Source organism: Narcine bancroftii, chromosome 4, assembly GCF_036971445.1.
Source record: "Narcine bancroftii isolate sNarBan1 chromosome 4, sNarBan1.hap1, whole genome shotgun sequence".
NCBI classification, from domain to species: domain Eukaryota; kingdom Metazoa; phylum Chordata; class Chondrichthyes; order Torpediniformes; family Narcinidae; genus Narcine; species Narcine bancroftii.
In genome coordinates this window covers 243359066-243383950 of record NC_091472.1, presented here as the reverse complement: position 1 = coordinate 243383950, position 24885 = coordinate 243359066, and the positions used below count along the sequence as shown (strand labels likewise).

Sequence of the window (24885 nt, the reverse complement as noted above, 5' to 3'; positions counted from 1 at the left end):
GATTTGCACTCTGCACAATCTACACATCATCCAATCTAAATGTAGAATGACATCCAATTGAACAGAAACCAGCCTGTTGGATGCATGCTCCATATAACTTGCATCCTGTACAATTTGCAACCCAATTGATTTACACACTAGCACTTCATCCAATTTGCAATCAGTGCCAGCTGCAATCCATTTATACCCAATATGATTTATACACAATCCATTTCACACTGTTCCTGATGTACAGTCGAATGATGTATGCCTTTTATCATTTAGACAGGTACGTTGATGGGAGGGGTATGGAGGGATATGGTCCAGGTGCAGGTCAGTGGGAACAACATTTTAGTACATAGCCTGTGGAACATAGTCTGATTTAAAATCCATTTGAATTAGACTCTGCATAACTAACACCCTTTCCACTTTAAAAATTGCACCATTTATATCACTTTCTGAATTATTCCATACATGATGTAGTTGATTTCTATAATTTACACTTTACTCATTTTAAATCTAGTGCTATAAAGAATGTATCCAACTTGCAACCTGACCAATTTAGTCCATTTGATACGTAGTTTATGAAAGTTCCTCAACTCGCATCCTGTACATCCTTGTATGAGTTACCATTCATTTTAATTATATTATTTGATAAACATTACATTCCACTTTAAATCAATCCATTTAATACAACATATATGCTGCAGATTGATCACCCAATTAAGTACAGTTCATTCATTTTACACCTTCACCAATTAAAGACCTTTTGATTCATAATCTGCACGAGTTACATTCCATAGAACTAACACCATGCATGTTTTACGATCCATCTGAAGGACAACCTATCAATATACACTCCATCTAATTTACACAGTTGATTTGACTGATAACTGCATGATTTATTTGAACATTTATTTTGCACCCTCTATAATTCATACAATGATCTATACTCCATCAACTGTACATCCTGCACAAGTTGCATGCCATCCAAATTATGCACCATTTAATCTACATCCACTTACAAACTCACTACAATTTAGTTTACAGCTGCATGATATATTACCCTTTTGATTTGAATCCTGTAACATTCTCATTCTGTTGCAAACATACAAAGTAGGAGCAGAAATAGGTCACTCTGCTCTACCATGAAATAACCTCATGACTGATCTGATTGTAACTTGATTTTCCTGTCAATTCCCCTGTCCTGCTTTTCAAGAATTTCTTCTCCTGTATCTTAAAATAGTCAAAGATGCAATCTCCACTGCCCTTTGAGGAGAATTCCAAAGACTAAAGACTCTCAAAGAAAAAGATTCTGTTCTGATGTCATTCAAGAATGGTCCTATATTTTTAAACAGTGATCTTGGTTCCAGATTCTTCCTATCCATCCATGTTTAATTTGCTTGGGATCTAATTTATATCCAGTACAATTTACACTCAATCAAATTAAAATCCTTTACAATTTACATACCATCTAATTTATACACTGCACGAGACTGCTTCATTTGCTTCCTGTATGGCTTACATTTCATTCAACTTGAACTGTGCTGGATTTAGATCTGTGGATTTAAACTGTATACAATTCACACTGCACAATATACAGTCCAACTTGCATCTTGTGCTATTTGCATAGCATCACTTTAAAACCCTGTGTGATTTACACATCACCCTTAAAACATGTATGATTCACTGTGGATCGGATTCAGATGGTGTATGATATTTAACTTAAACGTTTTACTAAATCTTGCCAGATTCCATTCTATTTTCATTCTTAAAATGTATTCAATTTTATTCAGATTTATATCTCATTTGAATGACACCTTATATGATTCATTCACTATCAATTGTTCCCTATTGGATTCACAGTCAATTTGACAAATGCCATGTACAGTTTACATTCTATCCTATTTGTAAAATTTAAAAATTTACAAGACTACTCTGTATACAATTTGCACCTTGCCTGAGTTACACGATCTGAAGGATTTGCAGTTTAGATGCCATTTCACTTGGCCACTTAACCTTGACCCAATTAAGCTACGAACATTAAAACATATAGATTGTAAATACAATGTATAGTCTATTTAGTTTACAATCCGCACAATCCTTTTTTCCCCAGGTATGCTGCACGCACCCCCCCCCCCACCCCACCTTCCCCACCACAGAACTCTGCTCAAAATTAAATCTGTGGATCAGTCAAGTTTGGGTTCTTCTGTATTTCTATGCTATCAACTACATAACAAAAAACATAAAAAATATTTATCTCATGTGAGGTGAAAAAAAGGCTTTAACTTAAATGTGCTGTATCCCCTTTTGGGGGTGGGAAGGGTGGGGTGGTCAAAGAACCACAGCATGATATAATGTGCGCATATTTATAAGTATATACTGTAGATGTGTGTGAGAGTGACCTTAAATGCATGATGTAAATTTTGCATACAAGATGACCTGAAACACCCAAAAAACCCAAGCAACAACAAATTTTCAAGCTACTTCATTTTAAATTTTAGAGCATCTTCCATCTTTCTCCTCTCTTTTACCATCTTCTCACTCATCTCAAATGTGCTCGCAGCAGGCACAGTTGCTAGATTCCTTGGCCACTTTTTTGATTAAAACCATGAAAATGAGGCTGAAAATGGGACCGTCTTATCTGAAGGTCGACTTATTTGCCAAAATATATGGCGCGCACGCACACACACACACACACACACACACACACACACACACACACACACACACACACACACACACACACACACACACACACACACACACACACACACACACACACACACCCTATCTAATAATTCATCCACTTCAATTCTATGATTTACACTCCATCCTCTTTACATTTCTTATTTCAATTTCATTTCATTTACATTGTACAATTTATAGCCCATCTAATTTAGACACTATTATTTATATTCCATCCAATTTGTATCGTATGAACAGTCTACTTGAGTTATAATCTGTACAATTGATATTCAATCTATTTAAACACAGCATGAATTAGATTGCATTCAATATGAGATATAACATACACTCTTTTAGAGCTGATAATATTTACACTCCATTCAAATTTACACCCTATATTGATTAATAAATCAATATACACTCAACATGTTTAAAGTCCATCTGCTCAACGAACTTCCATGACTTACAGTTCATTCCATTTATATTCTGTATAATTTACTGTTCATTTGACTCGTATCCAGTTTGACACATAATGACTGTACAATTCACATCCTTTTTAGTTTGTAACTGTACAATTTAATCTTCATTCCATTTACATCCAGCATGAAATAGAACACATTTAAGGTGTATGCTATACATTTTACCTAAAGTTGATTTGTGGCATACAACTTACACGTCACTTCATTTACACTCTATAACATTTTCACATAATCCAATATGCTCCCCCAATTCACTTGACATATGGACGTTAAATTTTAAACTCTTTCCCATGCCATCATTTTCCTGAATAATCAAAGAACCAAAGACACTGCCTTATTTTTTGTGCACTATTATTTTTGCTTTTTTAAAAATAATGTTCTAAGAAGGTTATAATATGAACGTTTGCTCTATGATATGCTGCCACAAAACATCAAATGATTTGTTCATGACAACAAATTCTGATTCTGATTCCGACTCCAAGCAACTTAACACATAGTTTGATTTATACTCTTTCGACTGTGTCCTTTTCAAAATATACTCAAAATGGGTGAAAGTCCATCTAACATATGGTTCAGAGTTCAGCTAATCTTCACTCTACAATTTAAGTTCTCTTTTCTTTGCACACAATATACCATATCCAATTTACATGATATACAAATTTACCATCGGCTCTGGTTAGTACTCCAATTTGCAGTCTATTAGATCCACACTTTGTACAGAACTCCATTAATACCTTGCACAAAGTTCACTCTATCTGATTTACATGTCCATTTTCAATTACACTGTTTGATTTACACTCAGTGCAATTACCCCCAGTATGCTTTGATTCAATTACACTCAGTACGATTAGAATACTTTTATATACCTTTACAATGCATATCATGTATAACGTACAGTTAATTTGATACACATCCTTTGTGATTTACACTCCATTCAATTTACCCCTGTTCATTTTACAGTTCTTCCAGTTTATACCTTGTAAGATAATAAGACATAGGAGCAGAAATAGGCTATTCAGCCCATCAAGTCTGCCCTGCCATTTAATCATCAAGGAGGGGCATTCACGGGCATGCCCTCTCCTTACAAGGTGCTGTACCCAAATACGTTCACGCAGCATGGCCATCGCTTGCCGTCAGATTCGGTCCCACCCACGTAATTAGTGTGCGTGTCAAGCATCACTACTGTCCATCTTAACACGTGCTAGTGACTCTGCACGCAATAAAAGCAGCACTTTCGGCTTCTACGTCAGAGGGACGGAGGAGGTTCACTTGGCAGGTAGGCAGCACCCCCTCCTGACCAAGTCTCCGACTGTCTGACTGTGCCTACCCGATTACCATAATGCCCTCCTCCAATACCCGTTCTGACCCTGGGCATAGGGAGCCTGATCCTAACTTTGACTTCTTGTTTTTATGTTCTTATAGCCTGCCCCAATGAAGTTGTACTTGATTATAGTCCATTTAATTTATACCCTGAAAGATTCAGTCCATTTGATTTACATCTGATAGTCCTAGTTTACATCTAATTATACACGAAACAAGTTATGCACTGTCCAAATTATTTCCTGTACAATTTACACAATACAGTTTGCATTACAAGATTAAGAAATCAATTTATCTACAACCTGTATGATTAATAAACCCTTTGAGTTAATGCAGCATATTTTACTGAAAATTATTTATATGTACCATTTGATTCAAGTCCTTTTTGCTCTATACCATGCAAAATTTGACTGTCCATCTCGTTCAAATGCTGCACAATTTAGAGACCATGTGATTTGTATGTTGATGATTCAAACTCCATCTATTTTATGATTTTAAATTTATTAATTTTACAGCCTGTACAAAGCATAATGCTTTTGTTTTATACCAAGTATACCTACATTCTACTCAAATTTACTACATGTCATTTATGCCCTTATGATTTAAAGTTTATTTGACTTACACCCTAAGGGTGTTTTCATCTGCCCAATTTACACCCTTTGTAATATATGATTCACCTGATTTACACACTGCATAATTCAGTCCATTTATTTACATTTTAATCTCTAACCTTTTACATGTTTTTCGGCATATTCTCTGTTCAATTTATACCCTCTAAAATATATTATCCATCAGATTTATAACCTACACAATTATTCACAATTGAATTATACCCATTCAATTCCACCCTGCATGAGAAATTATTCATTTGATTTACACCCGGATGTTCACCCTATCTATTTGCTTCTCAATACAATTTCCAGTCCATTGGATTTAAGATTTGCATAATTCAGAGTCCATCTGATTTTTACTAGCTCCAATATGTAGATTTATTAATTTACAGATCATCTAATTTTCATATGCAATCCAACTGCTGATAGATAGAAATCTACAGCATAGTTCAGGCCCTTCAGCCCAGTGTTCTGCTGGCCTAATGACGCAACGGTCTAGAATTTCCCTACAGCATGAACGTCCATTTTTCTTAACTCCATATACCTATCTAAGTCTGTTGAAAGATCCTATCATATCTCCCTCCACCAGTGTTGCTGGTTGCTCATTCCATGAATCCACCACTCTGTGTTAAAATGCTTTACAATAAATTAATTTATACTTGGTTTCAACTTACTATTCACTTAACTAATATTTAACACAATTTGCAGTTGATATGACATAACCCTGCTTGGTTTAATATCCATTTATTTACAAACCTAAATGATTGATATTTCTGATCTGGAATTTACATCCTGTTGGAAAAACAGTCCCTGTGGTTTATACCCCGTTATTAGAGTTATTTACCTCGTATGATTTACCCAACAGTCTATTTATATCCTGCACCAATTTTAGTCTGTTTAACTTGCATTCTGTATGATTTATAACCTTTCAAATGTGGATCCTGTACAGGTTACATTCCATGTTAAATTCTACCCACTTCCACCCACCCACCCCAACCCAATGCAGTTTATGATCAATTGATGAATCACAAATTTCAGGCTATTTGACTTGCACTCCATTTAGTTTACACGCTCTAAGATTCGGGGTTCAATTCTCTTACAATGTGTAGGATTTGAAAACCATTTGATTTATACACTGTATCTTTTACACAAACTGCAATTAAACATGGTGTACGATTCATAGAACTTTTCTTAATCTCTATGAATTACATGAGATCCAAATTATACTTGTACAACTTCATGTCATGTTGATTTACACTCTCAATAATTGACAATCCTCTCAATCTACTTCTAACATGAATAATGGTCCATTTGATTTATGTCCTGTTACGCCATCTGAGTTATCCAAATTATGGTCTATATTGTGTATATATCCGCTCCATCCTCAACCTTCATTGGAATGACTTCATCACCAACGTCGAAGTACTCGAGCTGGCAGAGTCCACAAACATCGAATCCATGCTGCTGAAGACCCAACTGCGCTGGGTGGGTCGCGTCTCCAGAATGGAGGACCATCGCCTTCCCAAGATCGTGTTCTATGGCGAGCTCTCCACTGGCCACCGAGACAGAGGTGCACCAAAGAAGAGATACAAGGACTGCTTAAAGAAATCTCTTGGTGCCTGCCACATTGACCACCGCCAGTGGGCTGATCTCACCTCCAACCATGCATCTTGGCGCCTCGCAGTTCGGCGGGCAGCAACCTCCTTTGAAGAAGACCGCAGAGCCCACCTCACTGACAAAAGACAAAGGAGGAAAAACCCAACACCCAACCCCAACCCACCAATTTTCCCTTGCAACTGCTGCAACCGTGCCTGCCTGTCCCACATCGGACTTGTCAGTCACCAACGAGCCTGCAGCAGATGTGGACATACCCCTCCATAAATATTCATTCGCGAAGCCAAGCCAAAGAAAGAAAGATATATATTTTTACACCTTAAGATTAATATCCCATCCATTTTTCAGTTAGAATTCACAGTTAAGCTTATTGTTCTGTGTTTACATTATTTTTGATATCCACTCAAGGGTATACAGTCCATTTATATTTTGGACTGCATCCAATTACTCCCAAAACAAATTTCAATCAATCTAATTTATAATCTATAAATTTAGTCCATTTGATTGATGACTATAATTTACGGTCAATTCACTTTATACACTGTATGACTACATTCCATCTAATTTACGCCATGATTTGTCAAACCCTAAATGGTTACCATTTGATTTACACTCTTTATGATTTCCCTTCATCCAATTTACCCCTTGCACAATTTTATTGTATACCATGAAACTTATAAATAGTCTGATATACACCTTGAAAAAAATCAAACAAACTCCAGATGCAGGGAACCAAAGCAAAATAGAGAAGAGCAGGAAATACTCAGCAGGTTAGGCAACATCCATGGAAAGAGAAGCAACTCTACAACATTTCAGGCCAAGCACTCTTCATCAGATCTGGGATTCACATTCTATCAAATCCAAACCTCTGCACTTACAGTTCATCTGATTTTTACTCTCGTTACTGACGCACTGTCCATTTATATCCTGCATGAAAGGCAGTTCATTGAATTTTCAACTGGAAGGGTTACAGTCCATTCAACACACTCTGTATACCCAGGTCTATTTATTCTTCATTAGAAGACAATATATAGAAGCAGAAGTATCTATTTTTGACCCCTGTGCCTGTTCTACCATTCAATAAAATTATGACTGATCCTTAACCTCATTATCACTTTCCTGCACTAACCCTGTGTCCCCTGAGTCCCTTAATACCCAGCAATCTATTGATCGCTGTTTTAAATATACTCAGCCACCAAGTCTCCATAGCTTACTTGGACATTGAACTCAAAAGATTCACTACAGACTGGATAAACAAACTGCTTCTCATTTCAGTCCAACTCCTTACTTGGCTCCTGGATCTGGACACCCCAGCTAAGGGTTACATCATTCCTGCATCTACTTTGTCAAGCCTCTTATGGATTTTGAATGTTTTTTTTTGGGGGGGGGGGATTACCTCATTCTTTGAACTCATGCATTGTCGTTCCGGTCTGCTTAATCCTTCATTTCACATACATATAGTATGATTTAGAGACCATTGGATTTACTCCTCATCCAACTGACACTGCATATCCGGTATAAAATCCATACAATTTCAACCACCTATGACTGAGGCTCCATTTAGTTTAAGATCAGCACAATTAATTTTTAAATTTTACATTTAGACATACAGCACATTTACAGGCCATTTTGGTCCATGAGTCTAAGCCACCCAATTTACACCCCATTAACCTACACCCCCTGTACATTGCATCTTATTTAAGATTACCATCTTGACAGTACAATACTCTATTTAAACTCTGGAATATATATTTACACTCTGGTTGATTTGCAGATGCTTCATATAATTAAAGTTTTATCCAGTTTATATTTCATCCACTTTACCCACTGTATGAATTTCAATCCAATTGATGTTCACCTTGCTGAATTGCAGTTTATTTGCACACTTTTTGATTTACGTCCATCCAATTTTAATCCAGCAAAGATTTATAGCCTCTTTCAGTGGTTCTCAATCTTTTTCTTTCCACACACATACCACTTTAAGTAATCCCTATGCTATCAGTGTTCTCTGATTAGTAAGGGATTGCTTAAGGTGGTATGTGAGTGGGAAGGAAAGATTGAGAATCATTGCTCCAGACCCAATTGTTACTGAAATATTTTGCTTGAGAAAATTTGTCATTGGCCCATTTCCTTTGGAGTTATGAAACCACGCACATAACAAGTCAATTAGGTATGATTAAAACAGTGGTTTTCAAACTTTTTCTTTCCACCCACATACCACCTTAAGCAATCCCTTACTAATCACAGAGCACCTTGAGCATAGGGAACACTTAAAGTGGTATGTGAGTGGAAAGAAAAAGGTTGAGAACCACTGGTCTATTTGATTACAGCCTAAATAAATTACAGAATGATTTCACCACTATATAGTCTTTACTTCTTGGTTTTGTAATCCATACAATTTGCACTCTTCATAATTTTATTTATATATGACATGATTTTCATTCATCAGCATCTGTTCTGAGCATCATCACATTTTCTATCTATAAGATTTACAGTCTATTTGATTTAGGTTTTGTGCTTACACACTGAACAATGGAGTCCTTTTGACTTATGCCCTGCCAGATTTACTACCCTTTTGTTTTATGCTTCATATAATTTACATCCCTTCCAATTTGCACATTGCATGATTTGCACTTCTTTGAATCGATACTTGGTGATGCACAGATAACCTGATTTATTGCCTGCAAAATTTATATTCAATCTTAACTTACACAAATGTGCAATTTATTTCATTCACTGGATTTACAAACAATTCAAATTGTTTGTACAATTTGCAATTAATTCAAGTCATATCAAGCAAAACATACTTTTTTTGACCAAAAATATACTTTTTTTCCCCAAAATAGATTTTCACAAAATCTCTTCCCACCATTAGTTTCAAATCCATACACTTCCATCAGTATATTCTTATTCATTTCTTTTTACACCATTGCCACCACTGTGGCATCTTGCCGTCACCACCCCTTCCTCTGTTGTTTGAGGGGTCATTAGATTTATAGTCCAATTTAGAGCCCTACAAATTACAATTCTTCCTATTTACATACCATACAACTGAGTCTCTCTTTTACACACACAAGTTCCAGTCCATTTGATTTACTTATTTTATGTTACACACTTAATTCAATTCACACTGTGCACCATTTACTCCCACTAATTTGCAATCTGCACAATTTAGTTAAGTTAATTTATGTTACACACACTTAATTTACATACTGGAAGATATTCAGCCAGTTGAATTACACCCTGTATGATTTACGCTTCTATCCAATTTTCTCTTTACACAACATTCCATTCAATTTATGGCTGTATGATTTATAATTCATTTGGCTTAGAGACTATTTCATTTACACACCATCCAATTTACACTCTGGATGACATATGGTCCATTTGTTTGACACACTGGAAAATTTGCTCTCCATTCAATTTCCACCCCGTGCAATTGACAGTCCACTTGATTTAAACCCTGCATGATTTTGTTGTCTATTTATTGATACATTGTACAATTTGCACTCTAATCCAGTTTAATAAATCTGTCTGATTTATTCTCCATTTGATTTACACACTATGCAAATGACAGCAAAATCTAATTATGCTCTACACAATTTATAGCCAGATCAAGTTGTTTTGATTTACATTTTTCATTTCATTTCATAAAAAAACTCATGATTTATTCTCCATCCAATTCACAGTATTTACAATTTACAGATATATAACAGCACAACTCAGAAAAAGGTTTAATTAATTTGTCTTTTCTGCCTGCACATGATCTCTACCCTGCATATTCATGTGTCCTTCCAGAAGTCTCTTAATACTTCTATCGTATCCACTTCCATTAATATCCTGAAAATCTGGTAACCACCACTCTGCATAAACTTGGCCCGCACATCTCTTTTGAACTATACACTATCCTCACCTTGAATGCATCTAGCATTTGATATTTTACTCTGGGTAAAATATTCTAACTGTCTACCCTATCTATATATCTCATAATTATCCAAATTGCACTAAACCTTCCAAGGTCACTGTTGTTCCTGGGTCTCAGTAGGACTGCTCAGCTCTGGTCACTGACGGCTTGGTCCAAATATGAACCAAAGAGCTACATTCCAGTGAAGTGGAGAGTGAATGTCTTTACGACAAGGCAACATTTGGAGCGACATCAAGTTGTTTTTTGGTCAAAGGGAGATGTTTGTATCAACCCAGCACCAGGCCAACATTACAGGACAGTGTCTGAAACCTCACCATCTTCAGCTGCTTCATAAAGATGCTTTATCCATCATAAGGTCAGAAGTGGGGATAATTACTGATGATTGAACAATGTTCCATTTCATTTGCCATTCCTCAGTGCCAGAAGCAGCCCACACAGAGACCTGAACAACTTTTAGGTGTGGGCTAAAAAGTAGTCACTGAAGTGCCCAACAAAGATTATTTCCAATTTGAAAGTGTTTAACCACTTATTCCTGACATGCAATGGCATTACCATCACAGAGTTACCATCAAGATCACACCGTTACATCTCCTTCCTGCACCGTAACATCACTGCCCCAACAGTTACAACACCATAATCACACTGTTACATCACTGTCCCACACCATTACATCACTGCCCCCTCCCAGTTACCACACCGTAAAATCACCATCCCACACCGTTACATCACCATCCCGTTACATCACTGGATCTCCCATCATTACCACCGTCAAACCCATCGTCACTATCACTAGGTCCCCCACCATTATGATCACTAGGTCCCCACCATTACGATCACTAGGTCCTCCACCATTACGATCACTAGGTCCCCCACCATTACGATCACTAGGTCCCCCACCATTACGATCACTAGGTCCCCCACCATTACGATCACTAGGTCCCCCACCATTACGATCACTAGGTCCCCCACTGTTATCATAATCATTCCACACCATTAATAGATCCATTCCCTTCATTACCATCACCTAGTCCTCACTGTCATTATCACCATCCCCTTCTATCTTGCCAGCTCCACAACTATCATCACCAGTCCCCATTGTTACTACCAGCAAGTTGCCACCAATATGATCAACCCCACTGTTACCATCACTGTCCCCCACCATTATCATCCTAAAGTCCCACCGTTACCACTACCAAGTTCCCACCATTACCACTACCAAGTTCCCACCATTACCACGATCAAATTCCCACCGTTACCACTACCAAGTTCCCACCGTTACCACTACCAAGTTCCCACCGTTACCACTACCAAATTCCTACCATTACCATTAATGAGACCCCCTCCAACAAAAACCTTAGGGTTACTAATGAATAGAAACTCACTGGATCTGACACTTAAATATGGCTATGAGAGCAAATCAGGGCTGTCAGAGAGTAAATGTGGCAGGCGACGTGCCTCCGACAGTCCAAAGCTGACAAGACACATTACACCATCCAATTATCACTTTGCAATTTTGGCTGCTCAATTTAACATCCACCTGGAGACATGCAGGAGACTGCCGATGCTGGAATTTGAAGCCAAACATTCTCTACTGGAGGAACTCAGTTGGTCCAGCAGGAGCAGTGGGAGAAAAAGAATGTTTGCTGTTTCGAGCCAAATCTCTTCATCAGGACTGAGTATTTCTCAACGATTTACAACCTCAACTATGCAGCCTATTAGATTAATTATGTAACAGATTAACCAAAAGGTTACAGCAGAGAAAGAGGCTGCTCAGCCCATCACACCTGTGCTGGCCCTCTAATAGAGTAACTCCAGTTTCACCTTCAACCCTTTCTCCAGAGCCTTGCACATTTTTATATACCATAAATGTATCCAATTCCCTTTTGAAGGCCACAATGCAATCCATCTGTACCACAGTATTCCAAGTTCCAGCCCCACACTGCATGAAAAACATTTGTCTGTCATCAAACTGAATCCTCTTCCCATTTGCTTCATACCTTTAGTCCACCAATGGGAACTACCTCCCACTACCCCCTCTGTTCAGATCCCACAGCATCTTCTAAACTTCTATCAAATCTTTTTTAGCTTTCTCTCCTCTAAAGAAAATCACAGTTACTCTAATCTATTCAGGTAACTGTGGGTCATCACCCCGAGAAGTATTCTCATGAATCTCTTCCAAGTCCTCTCTAATGCTCTCATGTCCTTTCTATAATGTGATGAATAAAATTGAATTATGTATCCCAAAAGAAGCCACAGCCCTCGTATAATGATTCCATGCAACTTCTTTGCTTTTATTCTCCACATCTCTGTTGCTAAAACCCATTATTGTGCTTGTTTTATTAACTATTTTCACTGCCCGCATTGGCATTTCTAATAGTTTGTGACACATGTCTCTCGTTCCTGCTTCTTTTTAGAACCTGATATTCCAGTTGATTTACAACCTGTGTAATTTATGGTTTGAGGATCATGAGGCAAATGATACACCTTCTCACACCCCAATTTCTTTCCACCATATACAATTTAGATCAAATAAATGTGTCCAGATCAGCAAAGCTCAACTACTCTCAAAGAGTTTGACACTATCCAGGAAAAAACAGTCAACTTAATTAGCAGCTAAAATGAAATATATAAATATGCTGGAGAAACACAGGTCACGCAGCATCCAGAGGAAGTAAAGGGTAACCAACACTTAAGGCCCAGAACCTTCATTGGGTACAAGCAAAATCAGGTAGGTGCCCGAATAAAAAGCTGGGGGTGTGGAGGGGGGGTAGAGGAGGTAGGAATGGGCAAGAGCACAAGCTAACAGGTCATGGGTAGAAACAGGTAGGAACATAGAAGGGAAAAAAGCAGAGAACTGATGGTGATGGGGTAGTTTTCTGATAGGAGAGGGAAGCAAAGGGGCTGGGGAGCTGCAGAAAAGGAAATTTGAGATCACTATTCATACTGTCTGGTTGTAGAGTGCCCAGTCGGAATATTGCTTGCACCACTACTGGTGCACACAATGGCTGCATCCTTCAACATCTACAAAATACACTGAAGTTACTCACCTGAGCTACTCTTAAACCTGCAAAAAATGGCAAGTATGGCTCAGCACAGAACTGCAGAATCGCAGAATGAGATCAGATGGTACAGAGCAAAGGTAAAATATAATTTTACTACCATCCAGTATACACAGGCCCCATTTATTTACATCATTCACCTAGACCCCATCTAATTCATAGCTTGTAAAATCCACATGATCCAAACACACCCTTCTAATTCACACACATCACATCCAATTTCACCCAGTTCAATTCGCACACCATCTTATCTAATTCATCTCCTGACGAAGGGTTCTAGTTCAAAATGTTGATTGTTTATTTCTTTCCCTGGCAACTGCCTGGCCTGTTGAGATCCTCCAGCACATTTATTTGTTCATACCCTGACCAATTCAGTCCAAAACCAATTCATAATATATTTCCAGTCCATCTCACATCCTTTCCAATTCATATCCCATCCCATTTACATGATATACTGTAGATATCTCCTGTCCATTCCATTGAATTCACTATTTCCTATTCACAACCTGATTCCTTTATAGTCTATCTGATTCACATCTCAATCTACTACTACACTTTAGCTCATTTTCACCCCTTTTGATTCACTTCCAGTCTTTATATCTGGGCATTAATAGATTAATGATTAGGATGTCAATTTATTACCAATTAACACATAGTCTGATTGAAAATTTAAAATCCATATTCGATTATGTCCACCTCAGCCAATCCACTCTGTATCCATTCAAAGATGTCATTTGGGCAGGGAGTGAGTCGAATGGAAGGGATTCCAACTTGGAGTGAATGAGATTGAGAATCAGTCTGATATATTGTTAAATGAAAATACATTTGAATTTAGCAGCTGGGAAACTTTGTTTAAAATGGCCCCTCCCTAGAAGGTGGACTTGTGAATGTCTTTAATGTACTCTCCCAGTCAATGGAAATAAGCTTTGTCTTGTAATGACTTAGAGAGATATCAAAAGCAGACTTTAGAGCAGATATGAAATGAAGTCTCCTGTAACTACTTCAAAACCACAAAAGATCTGTCTGCACAACAGACGCAGCACTTATTTTTTGCATGACAACCAATACTTATAAATTTATTATCTTATTTTCTCTTGTTATGTGTTGTTATCTGTTGTGTGTTTTATGTACTTGGAAAGCTGCAGAAAAGACATTCATTGCAACTGTAGATTGTTCTAATGTTTATGGCAATGAACTTCATTTGTTCAGGATAAGGCCAAACTCTTTTTGGTTCCCGCAGGCACATAAAGTGCACCCCTGCACCGTTCTATGACACTTATTGGATCAGGAGAGATGAAAGTATTGAGATACTGGATAAGCGATCACACTTTCAACTATACACTATATAGTGAATGATAGAATTCTCAGTGTCATTTTAAGTCAGAGTTTGGCTATATCATTCACAGGTCAAGCAGTTAAAATTACAAGCCGAATCCAACATCATAAGCTTGAAACATCTCTGGAATATAGCTGCAATGTATTTTACCAAGCAAATAATGCTAAGCATATGCATGTGTTTATTCTGCTTTTTGAGTCCATCTTGTCTGAGCAGAAATGGTCAGAAAGGACCCAACTCCCAGAACAATCTGCACTCTTGACTCATTAAGGTAATGGTCAATGGTTACTCTGTGAAATAATTCTGCTTTGATGTACAATGATACTCACATTTCCTCATCAGGATATTCCACAAAAGAGAGGTGATGCCAAAAGGCATTTAACACATGAACAAAAATAAGCCTTTGTGTTAACAAGTGATATTTGATGCCACAGTGGATCCAGAGTGAACCTTAGCATAACACTGCAGTCCTTTATTTGATTCACTCTCACCACACTGCATGAACATGACCTTACACCAAAGCTGGTCAAAACTTGGCCTTTGGAGAATGCATAGATGTAGCCACATCACTGATCCAATCCGAACATTCCTATGTCATGGAACATGTGTACTGAAAATCAAATGCTTCTCAACTTCAGCATGAATATAAAATTACAAACCACAGGCCATCCTCTGACAAAATTCAAACCAGAGATTCTAGTGAACAAAAAAAAAGCAAGCTTGTCCAATTTCCACCTTAAGAGCCTTCCGCTAATTTAAGGTAGCCACAGAGCAGCCATGGCCTACCTACCTTTAATCATAATCCTTAACATTGTAGGTCACAAAAATTCCATCAGTGCTCACATTAAAAATAACAATGAGCCCACAATGAAATGCTATTTGTTAATTCCAAACTTCTAATCACCATCAGCTTGCGGAAGTGTGATTCCAAAGTTCAAACTTCATGCTCAAAGTTCAAATTTATTGTCAGAGTACATACATACAACCCTGGGATACTTTTCCCTGAAGATCAGGCAGAATTTCTACTTATCGGTTTTCAAGTAAATGCTAATTGAGAATACAAAGAGAAAAATGTAAACAAATTGATTGTGCAAATACAGAAAAAATAAATATTTCAGTCATATCCAACTTAGTCCAGAAGGACATGCCTCTCGTCTTCAGCTGATCCCATAATCATCTCCTCCTTAGAAAGAGGAAATGATTTATCTCCATCTATTTTTTTTCCCTTAGTGAATGAGGCCTATCACCCTTTACCATTCTAAATTCCAGAAAACACAACTCCGACATACGGGATCGGTCCTTTACATCTTCTGCTCTGCACTCCCTCCTGGCCCATACAGGTCTAACCAGATGTTGCATTGTCACAGCAGAGATCTACTTATTAGTATGTTCATTTCTGGATATTAAAGCTAACACTCCATTATCTTTGTTATAAGTTGTGTTATTTGTATCATTTTAAAAGGTATAATGTACAAAGTCCCTTTGTGTCTTGTGGGATGCCCTCTACTTCCTGGCTTTTTTTTTCCAGTTAGAATGCATTGCTCCATCCTCTTTGGGTACAAGTGAATGACCAAACTTTGGCTTGGATGACGGATGGATCGGGGACACAGATATAAAACATCGGGCAAATGATCCAATGGAGATGTGAAGATAAACACTGTAGTTGAGATGTACAATCACTCCTTGCAAGGTTGGTGGAAACAGAATAAGAGTGCTCTCCAAAGGGAACTGGATAAGATCTAGAGGTAGAACATTGTTTAAAAGTGCAGGGGATTGGGACTGACAAGAGCTACGTTAGCTGAATAGCACCTTCAGTGCAGTGGGAAATCTATGTTTCTTTCATTCTATGATATGTTCATATTGAAATCTATTTGCCAAAGTTTTAACATATATATCTGTCAACCTGGACTGTTGACTTTCAATCTCATATTCCAATATGGTAAAGAGCTGCAGTCTTTGCAGGACATTATTGCAACATCTTGTCAATCTGACCACCTCCCCATTATCCCTGATATTTTTTCTTGCAACTCACCTGGTTTACTAACTAACCTGGTCAATAACCTGCCCTCAATTCCATGAGCTCTGATTTTAGCTAATGGTTGCTTGCAAAACATTTGATGAAATGCTTTCCTTAATCAGAACCATCTTTGACCAATACTTTGTCAACTCTCCAAATAATTCAGTTTATCCCATATAACTTGCTCTCTCAAATCCATGTCAGCCGTTTCTATGATCAGCTAAAGATTTTCATGACATTCAGTCCCTCTAGTAATTTTCCATCGACAGATGATGGACTAATACATAATTTCATGGTTTTGATCTTTGATCACTGTTTAATAGGTATTATTACTTGTAATAGGGCAGCACCTACTTTCTTCTCTGGAGTAAATTCCCATTCTGGCCAAATCCACCACTTTATTCTCTGTTAACTAAGTGTCCTGCCTATTCACTCTGAATCTCAAGTGTGAATAACCAGATTTCAGGGTTCATCCATGGCTCCTGGGACCACACAGGAAATACCCTCAGGAATCACCTACCAGCAAGGGAGGGAATTAGCATTTTGGGATGAGATTTGATTCTCCTCCACATTAGAGAGACTAGGCGCAGACTAGGAGATCACTTTATTGAGCTCTTCGGCTCTGTCCGCCAAAATAGCATGGATCTCCCAGTGCCCTTTCAATTCCCCACCCCGTTCCTTTGATGGCACGGTCTCATGAACTGCCAAACTGAGACCACTCGCTAATTGGAGAGACAGCACCTCATCTTCCATCTGACCACCTTCCCGCCGGATGGCATGTCATCAATGTCTCTGGTTTCCATTAAACCCCACCCCCCACACAAACTGCTTCCCCTGTTTCCTTCCCCCAGTTCACTCGCTCTCACTCTTGCCTCATTTCCCTCTGTCTCCTTTCACAGAGCCAAAATCAATTCTCACCTTTCCTCATCATACCCACATATCCTTTTGTTTATTGGTCTGACTCCTGCTCCCATTCTTCTACTTTTATTGAGGTGCCTGCCTGCTTTATCGCTTAGACCTTGAAGAAAGGCTCAGGCCTGAAACATCGGTAATATATCTTTACCTCCTATGGACACTGCGGGGCAAGCTAAGTTCCTCCAGAACTTACTGTGCATTTTTACGACATTCATTTGCCTTCTGTGGTGCCAGTGGTAGTTTGCAAAATTACAACTGAAATATTCTAAAACTAAAATACAAACATTATCTGAGAACATCAGTCTGAAAGAAGGGATTATTACAAGAGATGCTCATGTGACTCTCACCTGACTTTTATTTGCTGCCACTTTCGCAAACAACGCTTGAGACACTTTGGCCCGTTTCATCTCCTGCTGGATCTCCTCGTAAATGGCTGACGTGATGTTCAAGTTTGTGCTCTCCACCTTAACGAGAAGATCTGGGGTTGACGCAGAGGTCTTGGCCTACCAGGAGGGAACCAGCCAAAAAAAAAAATTAAACTAAAAACTGCTTTCAGCAGCCATCTGTGCACAAATCATCAGTGGATTTCAGTCAGCTGATGCCAAACTACATTAGCTGTGGAGGACATTTCCTGTCCATTATTCTAATCAGGTTAATTGTGATTAGAAATAATTGCTGTTCAGGAGCAGAGCATTCCTATAGGACATGCAAACACAGTAAAGTACTTCTTGTGCTGTTTGCCAAATCACTACGGTAGGCTGCGCAAATCATGGGAAGAAATAATAAATATCTCATTGGAAGAGAAAAGAAAATCTGATAAAACAGTACAGATGCAGGTAGATAATGCAGCATGCCTTGGAGAGGAAGAACTAATTCTCCAGGAAAAAAAAATGAGTAAATGGGTAGGAATCCCTAAATTATAAATTATTACTCAATTTAACATTCTCCCAAAAGTCAAGCTCATCCTTTATTAATCATTACATATGTCAACTTGGTATGTTCTGTACACCATCATTATCACTAGAATGCCAGCCATGGATACTAATAATTTCACATAGGAAATCATTGTAAATGAAAAAAAATTTTAATTTCAAGACACACTGAAAAATATGCAGCTGATTTGATAGTTTAATTTCCTTGATGTCCCTTTATATTTATATATTCTGCCATGTTCAATTTAAAAAGCGTGCAAGTCTGCCTTTAGTTCCTGCATCAATGAAAGAAGAAGCTGGTTGGAGGACTTTTGCTTTAAGTACCTGAGAGGATCGAGAAGAGCCTGGGCTGCCTGCTGAAGGCGAGACCATGGAGATGTTTGGGTTCATGCTTCGTTCTCTTTCCTCCTGGTAGATTCGGTCGCGCTCTGCCTCAGGAAGATTCAGGAAATTCTGCATGGCTCTTAGATTTACAAGAAGTGACTGGGATGCTGTTCTAGGATCTTCCTCCTTTCGGAGGATCTCTGAGAGCAAGCCCTGGTGTGGAAGGCACCCAGTGTCAGTAAAGAAAACAAAGCAATTTTGAAGACCCTATTTCCCAAACAATTTCCAGACACACTGCAACATTTCCAGTATACCTCCAACTTTCTGTGGTATAACAGAAGCATCTAATGTCAAGAGAGCAAATCATTTCAGAAACTATGTCAGAAACCCGCTGATAAAGTCACACATTCTGAATTTGCTCCCTTTCTGTGGCTGCTGACTATAACATTGTAAACACGTAAATTAGTTTCAAAACTTTTACATTTAAAGCACCTTAATGGGGGAGTGTCCATTTCAAAATATTTAAAGCATTTAATCAGAAAATCTCACAAATTACAATCAATGGAAGGCCATTTGTTAATTTTAAATCTGGGACTGACAATATTCATGAACCATCAATGGCAAGGAGAAGTCAGTGATGAGAGGTCAGGTCACATTTCGATAACCAGCAAACAAACTGGAAGGTTTATAGTGCCCACGCCTGCTCCTGGATCCTGATATCAGTCTGTTTCATAACCTGCACCTTTCATAAATTCAGCAATCAATCTGCATTATGTTTGCATCCTTTTGAAAGATCCCAGATTTGGTATTGAAAGGAATACAAGAGCCAGAGGTGGATAAGGCTCTCTATATGACCTCATTGAACTGCACAACAACCACCAAACTTCTTTGGGAGAAACGAGTCATCAGGAAGAGTGAACAGCTACAATCTCAACGACTAGTGCGGACTGGTTGGGTCCAATCAACTACTCCTGCTCATATTTTTTAGGAGGCGGATTCATCGGCAATCTCCTCCTCATCCTGGGATTGTACAAAATAATGCAATCAGTGTCCAAGTTGATATCAGATTTAAATTGGGTGCAGACTGCAGCTTATGAAATAAAATACATATAGAAGCTCGCATGGGCTCAATGGCCTTTGAACTTGTTTGCCATTCAAAGGCTAATCCTAAAGTACACTTTTCCACCAAACCCCCTAAATGATCAAAAATGTTAAGCAAGAGCTAAAATCCACACTAAACTTCAGGCAATATTTAAGGATGAATGGTTTTCTTGACCACATACAGAATTAACAATAACTCACACTGGCTGAATGGACTACTTTAGGTTAAACTCAGCTCATTTTATTCATCTAATGTTTGTGTAGAAAAATATTTGTCCCTTTATTTACAAATTAAATATTAGATTTCAATATGCAAAATAGTTCAAAATACTTGTTTGATTTATCATGGTTTCTTTTAATGGGGTGAGATATGAATTTTTTTTAAAGCCAGCTGTATAAGCATGAACTAGCATCCAGCCTGCATTGCCCAATGCTCATAAGTTTACTTTGCAAAATAGGCTGCAAATTCCAAAGGATTTCCTGCCAAACAACTGTCAGTCCTAGAATGTTATCATATATACATATACACAGCCTCTGTGTATTTAAGGATTTGGTCAGTTGTGGTTGTGGACAAGTGTTAGTCGTCTGTGTGATTGGTGACCTGATGGTGATACAACTGTTTCACTCACTACAGAGTTTATGGATGAACATCTGCGTTGTACTAGATACATTCTCTCAGCTCTGAGCATCTGCCTGCAGCTGGAAATCTCTTTTCCTTGCACTGTGCAGAATCCTGAACTGTCAGCCTTCAAGTTCCCCACAAGTGCCTTTCACCAATGCTTGCCTCCCTTTCCCTCTCCAGGATACCACCAACAAAGAGAGGGTGTAGTCAGCTCACGATTGACAAGTGGCATGGAGAGTTGGGCTGCAAAGATTTAGGCTGATGGCAAATAAAACTGGACCAGTAAGCAATGAGAATCACGAATCAAACAAGAGGGAATTGAAGAGGTTGGAGTTAAAAACATAAGCAAACTGACTGCAAACCCTTCTCTAACCTTAAACTTATTCTTAAATTAACTCTATTCACAACTCTAAATGAAATCCTAATCCCAGCCTCATGCTCAAACTGAACAACAAGAACAATCATCCTTGTTACAGCCTAGTCCCAAATTTCCTTTGGGTTTACTCTGCTGGCAATTTTAGAGCCACCAGCAAGAGAATATGATAATTGGCTGGGTAAGCTTTGCAGGAAGATCTGTGGCAGCTTCTTAACAGTATAACCATGCTGGTGGGTGTAACATCATGGCATCTAGCTCCAGATGTACAAAAAACTGCAGAATTCACCTGGAGTTATGTGATGGAAGGTAAGGCAGGGTTCAGCAGCAATAACAGGAAACAATCTTTGCAGAAACTAACTTGAACATTCATCAGGGATGCATTGGTGGGGAAAATATGTGTTGCAATGGTTGAATGGCCTGGGAGAATCTAGCATATCAATTCTTGTTGTAACCTTATATAAATCAAGAATAAGAATTGTGTTGAGACCAATCTAATAACATTAAGTCTGCATGCTATCATTTGAGTTAAGAAAGAGATCTGTCCCTCGATAAAGATTTTATTCTAATCTATCACAAGAGAGTTGACAGGAAGTTGGCATTACCCCTTCATATTTGATAAGTGTCCTTACAAATTCTATATTAATATTTAATAATATTGCCAAAACAAAGCATCATGGATGAAATCCTGCCATTAACTGGTCTGAAATGTACAATTTCTTTCACAAATCTTTCTCTATGACACAAAATGAATGTGTTTGTTTATTCATTTATATCCACTGATTATCTTCGATGATGTTTTTATCTGCACATCAAGTGAGTTTTGAGTGTTAGGATCAGGAATAACGTTCGGGCATGAGTTGATCTAACACCCGCAGACCCTCTGTCCTTGGGCAACTGGACTGTGCATTTTATTTAATCCCCTGAACATTTAACATTACTCACCAGTGAAACAAAAATATTTAAAAGAAAATGAGGAAATATTTGGTATGCCAATAAACATACTTTAATGTATGTTAACCTGCAGCTCTTTGTGTCCAGATATTTTATAATTCACTGATGGCCAGCCAATTGATTAAGGAATATATGCATAGCTCAGACCCAACATTTTCTGGAGCCAAGTGAGTAGGAAGAAGAAGAAATTAGCAACTAAAACCTAGATCAGGAAGACACAACAGGCAAGGTTATAAGACAAAGATTTTGTTGAATAATTAACTTTAAGCGTTAGCTGTTAATATGGGCTAGAACTTGACTGCAATCTGACTATTCTTGACAGACAGGCATGTGTTCATACAGTGCTGCAAGTCTGCCTTAGGGATATAGTCTCTGATACTCTTTAAAGATCATCAGATAATCTCAGCAGGAATATGTAGCAATTATCAGGCAATAAGAGTACATCCATGGACTGAACTAAGGGCATATTCAACTAACACAAGGTATTAAAAGGGTATTAAAAGGCCAGCAACTTTGAAAAAAAAACTTTTTTTGACCATCAGAATGACTCAAATGCCTCTTAATCAAATTAATTCAATATAATTAAGTTCCACAATTAGCTTCTGAACATAGTTACAGACTGTTTTTAATGACATTGGTGACAAACTATTTTAAAAATCTTTTTACCTTTACATTTTAATCAGACCTTATTTCAGGAAGGCAATATCCATTTATCACCCATTCTTCTTCTATTTTTATAATTGTTCAGTGGCACTGAGTTCTACTTCTACACAAGTCCGATTGAGAGCAGGCTCATGGAACCAGCCTTTGATGCTTATATAACCAGGACAATTTCTATTATCTTGTGAATAGAATTGCATTTCTGCATTCATGTGGACTTGTCTTGGGTACACATAAATATAAAGCAATGGAGAATGATTCTGCCTCCTTTTGTTGGCTGCACCTATTTAATGTTAATGTGCTTGTTAATTTATGATACAGAGCAACCTGGTTTACACGGGGGTGTGGGGGTTGTTACTCTTGCAAGATCCCTTTTTTCTTCTTTGAAAGTGATAATAACAGGAGTGAATATTGCAAAGAAAAGGTTTCCTCCAATTTGAACATTTCTGTTTCCCAGGTATTCCAACATTAAGAACTTTCAAAATTTAATACAACTTGTGTAAGTCAATAATTTCAGCTGTTCAGGATCAATATCTCATGCTACTTTATTTTTTGAGGGTGAATTTATAAACAGTCAATACTGAATGAAACATTGGTTTCTTTGTTTTAAAATCATACACCGGCACTTTCATTCAGCTTTAATGATTGATAAGCAGGCATAATAGCTATCACATCTTTATGATCTTGGTTTGAGCAGTGTTTCTCCGCCAACAGTAAAGAGCCTACACACATACCTGTGTACGGTTGAAGGCAACCCGTGCAAATACGGCTTGTGATACGCTGGCTCGCTTCAGCTCATCCCGGACCTGCTGGTAGATCTCTGGAGCGACCTCCACAGAGGAGCTGGCTGGCTCGGTGGGCTTCACAGCCCTGGGGATGGGTGGGTGATTGAGGAACTGTTGGTTCATGGACTGGGGGTGCTGGTGAGCCAGCAGCCTGCTGACAGCGATCTGCTGGTTGATCAAATGAGCCATGGCCAGCTGTTGTCTCACCAGCTGAGGGCTGAGCTGCGGTGACAACAGACTGGGGCTCATAATCGGTTGCAAGCCCGGGCCTTGGCTCCTGATGGGTGGGCTGTGGTGAAGCTGACCATGCGGAGATTGCTCGCTGCTCTTGGCCAAGTTCGCCAGTTGATTGATGTTCGTCAGATGAGGTGACCGCTGTCCCAGGACACAGTATTCTGACAGATTTTCTCGTTCAGCTGCATTTTTAAAAAAAGAATAAGATAGGCACTCTTAGTAATCATCAGTAAAATGCAAATATAAAAATCCAGTGCAGAGTTAAAGTACTTCACAAAAATCCAAAAAAGGCACCATGGCTTTAACTGGAAGGTAATAGCAAATAATCTGTTGCATTAAAGAAGTTTATTGTTGCACAAATGGAAATATTTCAGAAAAGGAAGCAATACATTGTGTTTTCATTTTTACATTCTGCTGGTGTGACTCTGTGCAATAACGTATCACCTGAGGCACCGCCTCCTCAATATAAATGAGCATGTTAGTGTTCGTTTATATGAGGTCAAGCTCCTCTGTCAGGATCACGTCACAAAGCTTTCTCTTGGCATGGATTGTACGTGGAAGATAATCAAGGATGGAACTGTTTGCTTGCCCTGTTTCTTGACTGTGGACATTATGAGGTGCTGATTTGATGAAATGGCTCCTGGTATGATTTTGAAACACGAGATCTACTGTAGAGATGACACTGCGTGACTATTCAATAAAAGTACAATGCGAGGAATGCTGTCAGTTAAGTCTGCCTCAGCTCTTACAAAATGACAAGGCAAAGCTGCCATGCAAGTAATATAATCTAATCAAGAATGATTAAATAATTGATTTAGGATGGGGTTGTTCGGGGCAATTACAAGAGGTTTCTTGTGTAATGTCTGTGTTCTTATTAAACTGAAGAATAACCAAAAGAATCATTTCCCACATTGATAAGTTGGACCAGAGGCAATCTTCATCACTTAACCCTGACAA

The 24885-nt window shown here is 38.3% G+C and overlaps 1 protein-coding gene across 4 annotated transcripts in view; it reads right to left on the bottom strand.

The window, feature by feature from the left end:
* The window catches only part of satb2 (SATB homeobox 2), a 240128-nt gene that overhangs the window by 119068 nt on the left and 96175 nt on the right, over positions 1-24885 (bottom strand). For all 4 annotated transcript variants that reach the window (XM_069934541.1, XM_069934540.1, XM_069934539.1 and 1 more), the window contains exons 8-10: positions 23644-24110; positions 19200-19412; positions 18291-18446 (exon numbers count right to left, since the gene is read on the bottom strand). In XM_069934541.1, coding sequence (XP_069790642.1) covers positions 18291-18446; positions 19200-19412; positions 23644-24110 — 836 coding nt within the window. The remainder of the gene's footprint in view (positions 1-18290; positions 18447-19199; positions 19413-23643; positions 24111-24885) is intronic.